At 36.0% G+C, this 15,338-nt stretch overlaps 1 protein-coding gene and 1 long non-coding RNA gene across 4 annotated transcripts in view; one reads left to right on the top strand and one right to left on the bottom strand.

Moving 5' to 3' along the window:
* The first annotated feature begins 1,190 nt into the window (after positions 1-1,190).
* The window catches only part of LOC140336715 (uncharacterized), a 74,330-nt gene continuing 60,182 nt past the window's right edge, over positions 1,191-15,338 (top strand). The window contains exon 1 of the long non-coding RNA XR_011921932.1: positions 1,191-1,351. This is a non-coding gene — a long non-coding RNA (uncharacterized lncRNA). The remainder of the gene's footprint in view (positions 1,352-15,338) is intronic.
* The window catches only part of LOC140336713 (glyoxal reductase-like), a 73,463-nt gene continuing 67,285 nt past the window's right edge, over positions 9,161-15,338 (bottom strand). For all 3 annotated transcript variants that reach the window (XM_072420009.1, XM_072420010.1, XM_072420012.1), the window contains one exon: positions 9,161-12,521. In XM_072420009.1, the coding sequence (XP_072276110.1) occupies positions 12,420-12,521 (102 nt within the window). In that variant the 3' untranslated portion in view covers positions 9,161-12,419. The remainder of the gene's footprint in view (positions 12,522-15,338) is intronic.

Raw genomic sequence — 15,338 nt, 5'->3', positions numbered from 1 at the left:
GTGCGGATGCTTGAGAATGCTACTTGGCCAGGGGTTCTGCTTTAGATGTATTTTTCATAAATCTTCTAGGTCTGCTAGGCTGATGATCACAAATTAATGGATAGCAGAGTTGCCAACCTTAAAAGGTCACCAACCTTTTAAAACCCACGGACCACTAAAATTACCGGCTCTGGACCGCGTATGTGGAAGAAATTTCCCCCAGAGTGGCGCCATGATGCCAGAACCGCCATTTTCTTGCAGACCACCGGTTGGCGACCGCTGCTTTAAAGTATACATCCTCCTATCACTTAAATCTCATTTTTAGCATTGTCACATTTTTCAATATTTTTCAGTCTGCAGGTATTATTAAAATGCAACCTGGTGATGCTGCCATAAAGGTCCCTGTTCAGGCACTCTTACAAGGTGACAGTGCTCTGTCCCTGTCTCATTGTTGCCTTGCGTTGTCACCTTGTCACACAAGCATCTGATGGAGGGTACAAGTGGCCATTTTAAGTGTAGCCCACTTTTTTTATCATCAGGAAACTCATCCAGGAGGAGTCTGCAATGAGAGATCAGCAGCACCAAACTGCAACATATAAACATATATTTGGTATGCAAAAGAGAGCGTTAGAAAACTAAACGTCATTCAGTTGAGGCTTACATCTAATTTAAATTGTAAAGATTCCACCAAATCCAAGGAGCAAATGGATCAGTCAGGTTCAATATTTAACACGGTTAGATGTGTGGCTGGTAATTTCCATTGTTCAGGCTTTTTTGGTGATCCTGCCAGTAACAATCTCACTCACTGTACTCTAGCTGTGGAGCCATAGCATTGACACTTTAGGAATGTTGTCACCCTAGAGAATGGTGCAGGTGGGAAATACAAAGAGTCAGGAGAAGCAGAGAGCTCACAGTATTTCTGGTGGGATCCGCAAGTATTTTTTCTTATCACCTAAAAAAAGTTTAACAAAACACTTTTAATAGAATATGTCCCCAAAATCCCAATGTAGCAAATAGGAGAAGTTCATTGTTTACATAAAAATATTTTTGGCAGATTCTGCAGGAGTATTGCAAGAGTACGTCAGGCACATAGCCAGTGTAGATGTTATTGTAGATTTACCCATGTCAATTTTCTTCTGTCTGCAAAGTTGAGACGTTTTCACATGTATACTAAATACCGTTGTTTGAGGTTATGCCTCCACCTCCTAGAATGAGTCAGCTTCAAACCGATTCAAGGAACTCGATGCAAAGTCTTTGTGTGATTACACCGTGATTGAAAGAACCATTTCCCTGACTGAAGCACATTGTGGTATTATAACAATTTATAAAATCATCAATTTGTAACAATGCCAATGGACCTACAGCATACAAGGTCAGTGTCAACTTTGACAATGTGTTTGTTGTAATTTCATATTTGGTAAGTTTTGAGTACAAAGGAAAATATATTTTCATGCAAATATGAGGATCTCAGGGTACTTTTTCTGTGAATATTGACAAAGGAAACTCTGCCACTCCTCACTCAAAAAGTGTTGGTATTTGTTCAAAGTGGCAAATGCCAGGGGCAACAAGGATAAAAAAGGGTTCTTTTTCAAACATCCTGTTCACCACTTTCCTCACCGATCCCCACTTTAGAAGGTAGGGGTACGCTAACTAAATGAAAGTCAGTGAACCACATACCACTTATTGTTAATAATATTATAATAACTTGTATTTATACAGCACCAACCCATCACGCAGAGCTTTTTATTATTATTATTATTATTATTAATAATAATAATAATAATAATAATAACAAACAAGATTTGTATAGCGGCAACATATTGCACAGCGCTGCACAATAATTAGTGGTTGCACATGACAGACAGTGACACAGGAGGAGGGAAGGATGCTGCCCAGAAGAGCTTACAATCTAAGAGGTGGGGAAGCAGCACACACTAGAAGGGGAGATATGATTGGTGGGTGGGTAGTGAGGTTTTTAGGAGACAGAAGATGACGGGTAGGCAAGTTTGAAAAGATGGGTTTTGAGTGCTCTTTTAGGTGAACAGAAAGTGAGAGCAAGCCGAATATTATTATTATTATTATTAATAAACAGGATTTAAATAGCCCCAACATATTACAGAGCGCTGTACATTAAATAGAAAAGAACGAGGAAGACCATTCCAGAGAGTAGGGCAGCTCTAGAAAAGTCTTGGAGCTGTGTGTGTGATGAGGTTAAGAGTGAGGAAGTCAGTAGTAGGTCATTGGAGGAGCGGAGAGAGTAGCAAGGGGTGTATTTTTCCACCAGGTCAAAAAGGTAAGTGGGACATGAACTGTGGAGGGATTTGAAGACAAAGCACAGGAGCTTGAATTTGATTGAAATGAAAGCCAATCAAAAAGGTGATATAATAACAAGGATCTGTCGCTGGCCATGAATGGTGAGCTTCCTTTGATGTACTCCAGGCTGCTTACATATAATGTACCACCATGGGTGTTGGAAGTGCAATACTTTCCATGCTGTTATTCCAATAATAATGTCATTGTGTCAGGTCTATTTTAGTCTTTATTTTATATGTATGTCCATTTTTTTATCTGCCTTGAGTTCAACTTAACTTTGCATATTCACACCTGTGCCTATTACTGTATATACACACACGTGAAGATGTCACACCTGTATGATCGGAACTATAGAATTGTGCATTTCAAACTAAAAAAAGTGAACAAACTGGCTCCTCACTAGCTCCTCTAGTGATCCCACTATTCCAATTATTACTGTGTATTAGTACGTGTGTGACTATCAGCCAAAGCTATGCATGAGATTGGTTTTAAATATTTTCTAACATCTGCTATGATCCAGTTATGTATGCTATATTGGCTTACTGTTCTCATTATACATAAAAAAGCCTCAGAGAACCACGGATTTTATGAAAGGTGTAAAGTCTAAAGATAGGAGCCTCCCTTTGCACAACCCCAGTATTTGCATTTTATCAGCAGAGCATAGGGATATTATTTTCTCTATGAAAAGAGGAACTTCATACTGGTTTCTAATAGTAGAGCTCTTTGCATACCTTATTATACACTCAACAGTGTTTCTCATATTTTTGAAGCAAGGAGCAGGCCAATATACCATAAGATAACTTTCAGCTTTTTCTCTCTTCTGCTTTCAGTGCATGAGGTTTTTTTGGTTTTGGTTTTAAGAATAGTACTTCCCTCTCTCCCTGGCACTCCAGACCTAAATCCCCTTTTCCATTATGCTTCCTTTTAGCTCAGGGAACACTATAAAGGCACAATTGTTGTCAGAATTGTATACTGTGTTTTTAAACTGATTTTCTGTGTCATTAATTCTGTAGGACCCCTATGTGTCCAAGTGCTAGCCACCAAGTCCACAAGTGGCCAAGCCAACACACACTGCACTGCCACCTCCAACTGTTGGGTCTCATTTATCCAGGCCTTGGTATACCTAGAATTAGTGAGTTGAACTCTTCCTCTAATGTTGCCAATGTTTAGCATTTATCCAAGTAGCTTTCACCAACAAATGTATCCGCCAATAGCTGATGGAAATAGGTCTTTCTTTCATAAAACCTACTATACAAACAAGCAACAATAAATCCTCTATGTACATTGATATTGACACCTGGTAGGACTTTTTTTGTAACAACTTTTTTTTCTTGTAACATTTTTTTTTTTTTTTAAATAGCATTGGTGTGATTTAGCACGCTTAGATGCCAATGGTGCTCACATAGCAAGAGCCATGTTAGCTACAACTCAGCTGTAGTTACATCATTTCTAAAGAAGTTTTGTGAAATAAAATCATACATTTTTTTTCCTTAGAAGCACAATTATTTTTCACCTTCTACAAGGTCCATAAATCCCTTCTGTCATCATGCACTAACAGCACAGCAATGTGTAACATCTGTACAATAGAAACAAATGGTTCTTCTTATTTCCCATCCTGCTTGTCCAGATATTTTGTCTGTACAGTCAGCCAACCTTGTTAGTATTAGGCAACTTTTTTCACCATTATGGTCCACAGATCATATTTTTTCTAAATAACCTCCATGGCGGTTTGGAATTTCTGTCACTTCTTCTTGTAAGGAAGTTTATTTGGAAAAGGCCAACAATAACTAAGGATGTGTTCAACCTAATAATTTACTTTACGTTATATGGTTTTCTTATTAACTCATTCACATTCAATCTCCCTATAGCTTTAATATAGTAATTTCATTTCTTTAAAGTAATTTTCAATTAAACTTTACATTTAAATTTAATTAAAATAATACTCTGTGGTCATGTTACAAAAGTCATTGTTCAGGTTCTGGGAAAACACTGCAGGTAATCAATTTAAATAATCTGTGCTTAAACCTGCAGGGTTGGTGACAGGGTCTCTTTATCAGGAAACATATAAGACAGAAGCAGGAATGTATTAAATGTATTAAGAACTGTGTGTTAAAATTACCACTAATATTTTCTTTGACTAAGTGCTCCCGGTTCTTTTTGCGATTGCTATAAGATTATATCATATAGCTATTTTACCCGCAATGTGATAAATTGTGACTTTTATTTAAATGTATTTAAGAAACCTCAGTAAACTGTGCTGCAAGTTTCACAATAAGATCACGTACTGCCTTTGACATTAGAAATGACAAATTCTCTACAAATAATATTTATCAGGATTAGGCTCCCCATGTACAAGCAAACTGCATGACATGGAATCACATCTGTCTGCCATATGGAAGACAATAAAACTCTTCGGATTCCTAGCTCACCCCAAACACAAGTGATCTGCTTCACCAAGCAGGGTTACTGGAAACATTGACATATATAAACATAGGAATCAGCACTTCCACCAGCACCACCATGCCAGACAACAGTTCACTTTCTGTTACCGAATAGAACGTTGTATATCTTTTATTCAGCATGCACTGTATACCACATATCGTGCTGATATTTAGAGGGTTTCTGCCACTACTTGCAAACACACTTTCATTCTTCAAAATTCTTAACACACGTTCCATGTTTTAAAAAAGGAAGTGAAAACAGCGTAGTACTTCTCATTGTAGATATTAGTAAAAGTGCTACCATACCTAGGTCTTAAGGGCCGATTTATCTACCTAAAGGAAAAAGTATAAGGCTGGATTTATTCAATTTCATACTTTCTATAGTTTTTTAGTCTTCAAATAAAAATTACAATAAAAAGAAAAGTTAGGGGTGACACATAACAAGTTAATCTGATTTGTAGAACAAACATTGGCATAGAGAATTAAGAATTCCCAGGGTTGCAACAAAAGGGCACATGGTGAGCCAGAGGTAACAGGGGACAGGGACAATTGTATGACAATTAGGGGAAAAAGGATAGGTGTTATGTGAATATGATAGGAGAATTGTGTGAATAATGAGTTTTAAAGGCCTATGTATTTACTGATATTATGTAAGGATGAGAAAAGGATATGAACAGAATGGTTGAAGAGGGGTTTAGGAATAACAGCCGGGAGGCAATTCACCCATCTTTTTTTAAATTGAGAGGCACTTCATAGGGCATTTCCACTAAATATGCAAGAATGTATCAAATTCCAAATGAAGTATCTTTGGAGCATCCAAGGCATTCACATTTTGAAAGTAGGAGTTGGTGGGTAACCAGATTTGCTACCAAACATTTTTATCAAATGAGGTACCCGGGTGCTTTTTCCATTTATCTACATACTGTATGTGTATTATGTTGGCCCTCTATAAATACAGTTTAATAATACTAATAATAAATTTGTGGGTGGCTTTGTAAAAGGAGACAGATGGAGTGTAGTACAGAGATGAGACGAGGATACCGAGGGTCATCCTAACACTTAATATTAATGTATATAGGTTCACACTTTTAATGACATGCCAGCCATCTTTGGGACCATAAAGACCATAGTTTGTCTGTAAGTTTGACAAAAGTTTTACTGTTGAACACCTGTGAGGTTTGAGACTATATGACTTTAAGTGATATGCCCAAAGCGGTAGATTTACTACTATACACTGAAGTTTACTTTAAATATCTAACCATATGCAGAAACAATTCCTTCTATTTTTCTAATTTTTCTGCAAAGGTTTGGAGGTTAGGACTACACAAAAGTGAACATCAACCCCAAAATGGAATGTACACATAGGGTTTCTTTAATAATAGAGACGAGTGTAAAGGAGAATATGGTGGAAAGATAAATGAATATTCATTTTGCCAAAAAAACAATTCACTCCCAAGCAAGAACAGTTTAGCATAAAACAGGAACTTTGCTCACAAGCGATTGGGTGATTGAAGTCAGCAATTTGGCCTATTTCTTTTATACTTGTATGTTGGGTTCTCAAAGTGAACATAGCCTAACCTAATTCACTAATCTATATGAAAATTAGCTATACAACGTGAACATGCTGTATTCTTTTAGTAATCAACCCTGTTACGTGGATGTCTTGATTGTCCAAGACATCATATTGGTTGATAGTGATGATGTTTGACACTAATGTCCTAATCCTTATGTATAAAAAACACCAACAGCTTCTGGATGTAGACATTGTTAATATGTGGTAATACTTATCAGTACCATTGTGGCTTATAGTCATAATTGACGATTTTTATGCATGCATTAAAAAAGCCTTTAAGACCTAAAGGGGCTACTCAGCAACAATTCATTTTGACCCACATTGGGTCTTTTTTGGAAGCATTTAGCTGTGGCTCGAGCACTTGCAACATGCTAACAAAGGAAATTCCAATTACTGGATGCACAAAGAAACATTCACCAGATAAGTACGAATGGTTCCACGAGGATCAATGGTCTGTGCTATTGCTTTTACATAATACTACAGAATTATAAGCATAATACCGAAATTTATGGGCAACACGTCAAGCCAATGACGACAAGATAATATGAACATGAATATCATTGTTCCAGATGTTTTTTGCTGATATCCCTATTTAATGTACAGCGCTGCGTAATATGTTGGCGCTATATAAATCCTGTTTAATAATAATAATAATAATAATATCTTACAGAGAATAGATTATTTTGTTGAGGGGTGCTGATCACTTGTTTGTCCTCATTATGTCACCTTCACAATCTAATTCTCCATTTAGTTACTGTATTCAGAAGCACCATTCCCATTTGAAAAACCCTAAAATAATGCATCTTTCCTAAAGTAACTTTAGAATAAAGAATGATAATGTCTTAGCTACACATATATGTATGTATATATTTGATGACTGTAAAATAAAAAAAAAAAAAAACTTTAACAGTAAACCATAAACAATCTGGAGCAGCAATAAATTAGTTAGTGTGTGTTGATAACCTCACACAATATTGTGTGTTTATAGCTGAACTCAGGGCAAAGCTGGCATTTGAAGGTATTCCTTAACAACCACAAAGGATGTAATTTAAATGCAGTTTAGGAGCAACAAATGCATTTGTATGCCAATTTATTACCTTGTAAATGTAGCAGGGATGTCATCACTTTGCATGTGCATAGAGTAGAGCTCAGGGTGGGACCCAGATGGCCATCAGTGCCTGCAGAAAACTAGAGGGGGCACATCCAAGAACAGTCACCTTGTACAGACAGAAGCAGCAGCAGCTTTATTATAAAAACCCCTACAAAGGTACACACTGGAATACTTCAAAGATCTGAAAGATCTGAAAGTAATATACAAAGCACACCAAGACCTAAGTAAAAATGCACACATTATATATACCGGTAATTATTATATATAAAGCTTAGTTAGGCATAGGTAGGGATTGGAACTATTGTCAAATTTTTAATCTGCTTTGGGGACTCTGTGTTTCATAGACTTCCAAGTTTCCCCTTACTTCCTGTCTTTTAAAACAGTGAGTCTGATTTAATAAAGCTCTCTAAGGCTGGAGAGGATACACTTTCATCAGTGAACCTGGCTCATCCACCAAACCTGGAAAGGAATTCCTAGGTCATTTGCAATTAGTTAGCAAATGTTTTCAATCCTAGAGCAGATCTATTCATGGATTGCTGGAACACCCAGGTTCATTAATAAAAGTGTATCTTCGCCAGCCTTAGGGAGCTTTAATAAATTCAGACCAAACCACAGTTGCTGTCTCCCTCTGTTCAAAATTAGGAAAACATGGTCTGGATACATTTGTCCATTAATATATTTACCATCAATATTTATATTTTGCGCACTCTCCTATCACCTTTGTTTTTTTACGTTGCAATGCACATTATATACCTGGAACTTTAACATATGCTTCTCTGAAATCTATTTAAGTACTTGCCAGTACGTCTATAAAAGTGTCAGGAGAACACAGCTTACAATGCTTATTAAAGCCCATTTAGCGTCTTATTTATGTACCTTAGATGTTTAATGATGTTGGCCAGTGCTCAAAGCTGTTTCTTATCTCCCTGTACAAACATTTAGGTTGTAGAGATAATGTGTAATTTATACACTATAATTAGGCTGCAACAAAACAATTTAAATGGAAGTTTATGAGTCCTACTGGCTTATTTATAAAAACAGAAATTATTTTTATTTTATCTCTTTCTTGGGAGAAAATATCAGTTTTACTAGATTTATTTTTAATCTGATATGTTGTGTACAATTATGCTGATAATGTATGTCACTCCGTGTAAACTGTGTACTTTTGTTCATTCGGTATTATGATTTACATACATCAACCTCAAGAGTATAGCCAAGATGAATGCCTTGATGCAGCTTCCCATATCACGCATTTGCTTCATGCACACATAGGGTGATCACATGCCCAATGGTGACACTGCAAGATCTTTTATTAGTCCAGTATTCTTAATATTTAGACGTGTCTTAGAAATCTAAAGCTAGCTAGAGAACTGTATAGAGTAGAGTGGATACAGGTTGAACACCATGCCAGCAGTATTCATTTTGATCATTTTGACCAACAGTATTTTGGATTTTGGCATTTTGGCCATTATGCTGGGTAAACGCATCAATTTGGTCCACATTATTTTGGATAACATTACTTTTAATCAATTATACCACATGATTTCAGCGTTATCTTGGCTAAAGGGGATGGTTTTATGTATACACACCATACCATATATAACATATTATATATAAAGCCATGACAAGCAAGCCATAACAAGCCTTCATTTCAGTCTTCATTACATTTAGGCTTCTTATTGGTCGTCTTTGCTGTTGGTTTGGGAAAACACCAAGCGTGAATGAAATTGCAGTAATCAGAAATGAGAGGCTTCACAAACTTAGTTTATTCATGAATATGCTTCCTGCCATAGGTTTATTATTACAAACTGGAGTAGGACATGAACATGTTGCTTGCAGCAATCAACAATTGTATTCCCATTACTGAGAGTCTGATAGAATTAAAAATAATTATATTTATTTATACCACATAGTATCAGATATATCTGAAATACTTCCTAAAAGCTTGTATAGTATTTGGGAAGCATTTCTTTAGACCACATTACAGAAGTCCCAAACGTCCCCAGGCTAACAATTCCTGGCTTGAAAGAGAACGTAAATTAACATTTGCTTTGGTTTAGGTCAGAACATTTAGATGCATTATCATGCACATGGTAATGCATGATATGAGGAGCATTCACATGCATTGCAATGACATACAAAGCAGGTGTATACACTATTTTAATAGCCTAGAGCACCACAATAACCTCCAGTGCATTACTATGCATTACAGTGTACAGCAAGGTAGATGTATGACAGATTAGTTTGTTGGGGGAGCCAGTCAAAATGAATGGCACCACAGTACCCAATGCACATAAACAATACTGAAACACAGAAGTGTAAATCTAGTCTTACCTTTGCAGGATTAAAAAAAACACGAATAAAGCATTTTAAATGTCCCCATTTACAACAGTGTGAACAGGTGTTAGAGTTACCATATCTTTATTTTATAAAAGGCTCAGCAGCAAACAATATGTAGATCTGATTGGCACTGAAAAACATAAAAAATTAAACACTCAAATGTATACTAATATGACCAACCAATTATATCACTACAATTTCAATGCCACACAGAATACATGTAATAAGATAAATCTATAATAATCTCTTTGTATGAAACAAATAAGTACTTTACTGTAGTGAATTAAGTGTCAATAAAGCTGAAAAATGCCTCATTGCACATGGCTGATTTTACATTCATATACAGAAATCAGGAGGTTTCTGTATATGAATGGAGAAGAGGGAAGGAGGAACTAGGGAATGCAAAATCTAGGCTAATTATTCTTGACCCTCAAAAAGTACATTTAATAAACATATATTCTTCTTTAACTAACTTAGCTACCTTGTTTCATGTATCAGTGTATTTAAGAACTGTTTATATTGCCCAAAATTACCAGATCAGATTATAGTGTACAAAAAAACTCAAATGCTATGTGGCGAATAAAACTTTTAGTTTAGTGAGTAATAAAACTCACAAGGTTGTGAAGTTGAGAGGGGCAATTGACAACAGCACTGTTAGCCGCTCCTGGGCTTTTAACAGAACTTTACTGTATTTAGTCAACAGCAGATGCATTTTTTTCATGTTTGTCACTGGTTGCAAATAATTTTAGGATATCTACTCTTTTTGAGCTGCTGTACTTGTTTAAATTGTTTAAAAGTGGTCTCATTAAAATTTATGGAAGAGGTGCATTACTAGACCACCCATACACTATATTGTGTGTAAAACAATGCATCACAACCATGCCTTAATTATACAAGAATATTGCATCGCAGGTGTAGAAAAGAGGGTTTAAACTATTCTAAATCAATTCAAAAGCAGGGCTGTGGTAAATGTGAGGACCAAATGACCATGGTGAACCATAATGAAGCATAATGACACAAGGACTGGAACATCACAATATTCCAACCACACTATGCCATTCACTTTAAATCAGCCACGCAACCTGCACGAAGCAGAAAAGTGGCTAGATGTCCTCCTGCCTATCTAAGTGTAGCCTGAACCACTGGTATTTGTATCCTTATACAAACCAATAAAGGGGTGAAGCCATTCCTTAAGCCTGACATCATACACAGTAACAAACCTGTTTTTAGTCAGGTATGCAGCATAATGAGAAAGTCCTCATAACCTGTTTACATTGCACTTACATATTCATAGGTATACTTACAAAAGGCATATCAGTGAAGTAACAGGTAATGGCAGTTCCATGCCTTACACAACTAATTAAATTGCATAAAAAAGAGCGTAGACATGAGTATGGAATAAGTACATAACATTCAATCATTCTTTGAACTTTTGTTTTTTGAAAGGCAAAAAAAATGTAAGAAAAAATGATTCAAACAAATAAGCTCATTGACAAACAAGAGCAGGCATCTTCAAAACAGTTAAAGAACTGCATATTAGGCAAATGATGGAGTCATGTAATTACATCTAACCAAATTAAATTTAATTACAGTCAGTGAAAAAAAAAATAAAAATACAATCACCTTATAAACATGACATAAAATGCCACGACACTACCTGCATGGAGTTTGCAAGTTCTCCCTGTGTTTGCGTGGGTTTCCTTCGGGTACTCTGGAGGGTTTCCTCCCACACACAAAAAACAGGCAGTTATTTGGCTTCTCCCCAAAAATTGACCATAGACTGTATTAAAGACATATGACTATGGTGGGACATTAGAGTGTGAGCCGATTTGAGGGAAAGCTAGTGACATACCTATAGACTTTGTACAGAGCTGCGTAATATATCGGCGCTATATAAATACTGTGTTGTAATAATAATATTAATATTGCAGAAGGGACATTACCTGTCTCCTTTGCAATATAGAGCCTGTCTGGCTGGAATTTATGTATTTTTCAAGTTTAGTTATGCTTTAAACCAGGGACACAATACAATATGTATATAGTTAGAATGCCCATCCCCAATACACTGAATTAAACATCCAGGTTAAGCTATCTTAAATTGTTTGTAATCTGTAAATGTTGACATATGGTTTGCTGAAGTGACTGTATATGAAATTCTTAACCACACCTACGCACTGGTAAGTTAGTTTGATTGGCAGACTTTATGACCATTGGAAGGTTCAAAAGTTTGGCCACACTTGACTTTTAAAGGATAGTTAGGATTAGCATACAGTTTCTAGTGCCTATATTTATAGGTTTATGGGCTTTTTGGACAGTGCATGTGACACCTACTTATGTACTTTATCAAGATACCTTCAAATTGAATTGCACAAGATAATCTGCAACCATCTACCACTGTCCCAAGAATTCCCATACAAATGTCTTTATTGTTAAGTAAATGTTTGAATTGTAGATAATGCAGTTTTTGTTGTCATTGAATTAACACATTACAATGAAAGAAATAGTGTTTTTGATGTGGGTCAAGAGTAATTGCAGCTAATAGCATTAGCCCTTTTCCTGGCATGTCTATAATCACTCTTGAATGACCCATGTGATAGTGGTTATTATGTTCTTTCCACAACAGAGCTTCCAGTGTTTTGAGTGATGCATCTGTATTCTGGATTCATCCTCTCCACAGTGGGTATGTCAAATGAATTAGCTTCCTGATAGTATGCAGAGATGATAAATGTTCCATGTCACTTTGCTGCAGTTGAAAGTCAAACACCTGTCAGACAGAGAATCAATGATTAGGATCACAGGGATGTCAGTGTGCTATAGGCTTATACTGTATCATATCAAACTGCTATTTACAAAAAAAACTACCAGCTAGACTACTGAATGAAAAGCAATATAGAATAACAGTGTTAATTAAAAAAACATTTGGGTAATGTATACACAATTTCTCCTCCATAACAGGCTGCACATTGATTTGTTTTATTATAATTGTATATTTCCAAAGAAGTTGTCTAAGCCTTGGCTTGATAACATTTTTTTTCCATGTTAATAATATTGAGCCATATTTTCACAGTTTCCTTAATTAGGAAATTTCTTGAAAATTTAGGAATTTCCTGATATGCAATTGTGAAATAGGAATTCTAACTATGCGTGTCATCAGTGTATTTGTTGCAGATGCACAGCACTGATAAGCATAAAGGCATGTGTGGACCATGCCTAGCCTACAGCAGAGCACAAAATCACAATTCTATGTTATATTTCTTTAGTTTTGAAGAAATGGGTTTTGGGAAAGCTGAAATGCCTTATGGGACTTGGGAGTTTAGGTAGTATAGTGCCAAATATGTTCTTACAGGTGGACTGTCCAGTTGATTGCCATGTCTGAATATGAAGCAATAACCATTCAGTATTACTTCTAAGCTTTTAATTACATTATTCATGTATAATGGTTCATGGTAGAATAAGAAGACCCTTTCAGAACTGTTTTTGAAGAATTGTTTTCTTTTATGAAGATTTTTCTAGCAGTGATATTTTTACAATACAGAATATACTGGTAGCACAGGCAGTAGAAGGAGTATAAGCTATCTTTCTTTCAAGGGACACTTTGTTTTTAACTATTATACCAGTGACATTGTTGATTTTCTGTTCTAGAGCATAGATTCCTGAACTTCATCTATTTTTTAAGCAGCATCAAATATAATAGAAATGTTCTACAATAATTACTGTTATTGCTTAATGCTTTGCAGAAGTTTAGAAAACAACAGTTGTTCAGATAAATTGGTTCTGAGCACCTGAAGAGGTCATATTTCTTAGTTGAAAGGTACATTCAGCTCCAAAGGGTGATCACGATTCTAGAAACTACAATTATCATATGTACAGGTACATTATTATTATTTTTTTATTAAACAGGATTTATATAGTGCCAACATATTACGCAGCGCTGTACATTAAATAGGCATTGCAAATGACAGACTAATACAGACAGTGATACAGGAGGAGAGTACCCTGCCCCGAAGAGCTTACAAATCTAGTAGGTGGGGAAGTTTCACACACAATAGGATGGGAGATATGTAGTGTTGGGATTTAGTGATGTGTAGAAGATTGGTAGGCAAGTTTGAAAAAATGGATTTTGAGCGCTCTTGTAAATGAGCAGAAATTAGGAGCAAGCCGAATAGGACAAGGAAGACCATATACATTACATTGTATATAGTGACACTCTCTAAATTCTCTGATCATTAATAAAGGTGATTTATTGTCAATATCACACTAGACAATGTAGGATTAGTTACATATTTATGTATTGGACCTTACCCAAAGCTACAAATTTCACATACTTGTTTTCTTCAGGAAATTCATAATCCTCTATGTTCTTTGATGGTCATTGTAAATATTCTACCAGTCAGTGTGTACCAGTCTGTCATTGTTTGCATATGTCAAAAAAATAATTATTAAGTGCTAAGTAGATCACAAATGGTTTTCCTTTTTAACAGTATGTATGATGTTTTATAAAGTAAGTCAAAAAAATATAGGTTATTCTACTAGTTACTAGTTTATTCTTCAGTATACTCCAACATTTCCAATGTGAATCAGTAGAATCATCACAATGTATTCAATTGCACAGGTCAACAAAAAGTTAGTTTTGATAATCATCAGAAACCACACCAAACTTTTTTAAATTAGTTTTTCCATAACACGTACAGTTCCTGAGTTATGAGTACTAACATAGTTAACATTGTACGTGCATGTATTTTGTACTAAAACGTAAGGACCATTGAAGTGAAAGTTATTACTTCTTCAGTGTGAAGTAAAATAAGACACACTGTGGTATAGATCTACTGAACAGTGTCAGTCAGGTTCCATTTATTCTTCAGAAATGGAACACATTTCTTCCTGTGTACTCTTTGTCTGGATTGTCGCGGTACAGCATCCAACAGTAGTCAGCCATCAAACTTTCATTCTAGAACCTTGGTTGCGGTGCTCCATTAACTGAATGTTCTTCTTGTTCTTCACTCACCATACCAAGATATTCCGGGAAGAATTCTAGATGTGAGTGCAAGAAATGTATTTTTAATGACATGCAACAACCCAGTTCCTGGTGTGAATCAAGCAGATTCTGAACTCCTTCCTTGTATTCAGGAGACTTATGGTTGCCCAGAAATTGTTCACACAGCCACTTAAATACATCCCAAGCATCTAGTTTAGCTGCTGAGAGTGATTATTTGAAAACATCATCCTGCAAACCAGACTTGATCCTGTGGCCCTTTAAATATCCCTTCCTTTATTTTTGCAGTGTTTATGTTTGAAACTTCTCAACAAGGTACTAAAAACCGATGGAGTTTGATTTACCCATGGCCATTACAAGGTTCTTCATCAAGCCTAACTTGATATGGAGAGGGGGCAAAAAAAAAGTATGCAGATCAACCAGAGGCAGAAACTTGACACTGCTTGTTCTGGGCTTATAGGTAGCTCTTGGTAGCCAATCACGCTTGACATAATGGTCTCCCGTAGATCAGCTGTCCCACAGGCATAGGAAACAGCAAAATTTTGTGAATCCTCCTTGCATTCCCATCAGCAAGCCAATGACCTTTAC

This window comes from Pyxicephalus adspersus, chromosome 8 (assembly GCF_032062135.1).
Source record: "Pyxicephalus adspersus chromosome 8, UCB_Pads_2.0, whole genome shotgun sequence".
NCBI classification, from domain to species: Eukaryota; Metazoa; Chordata; class Amphibia; order Anura; family Pyxicephalidae; genus Pyxicephalus; species Pyxicephalus adspersus.
Note: the sequence above shows the minus strand (reverse complement) of the source record. Positions and strands in the feature narration are given on the sequence as shown.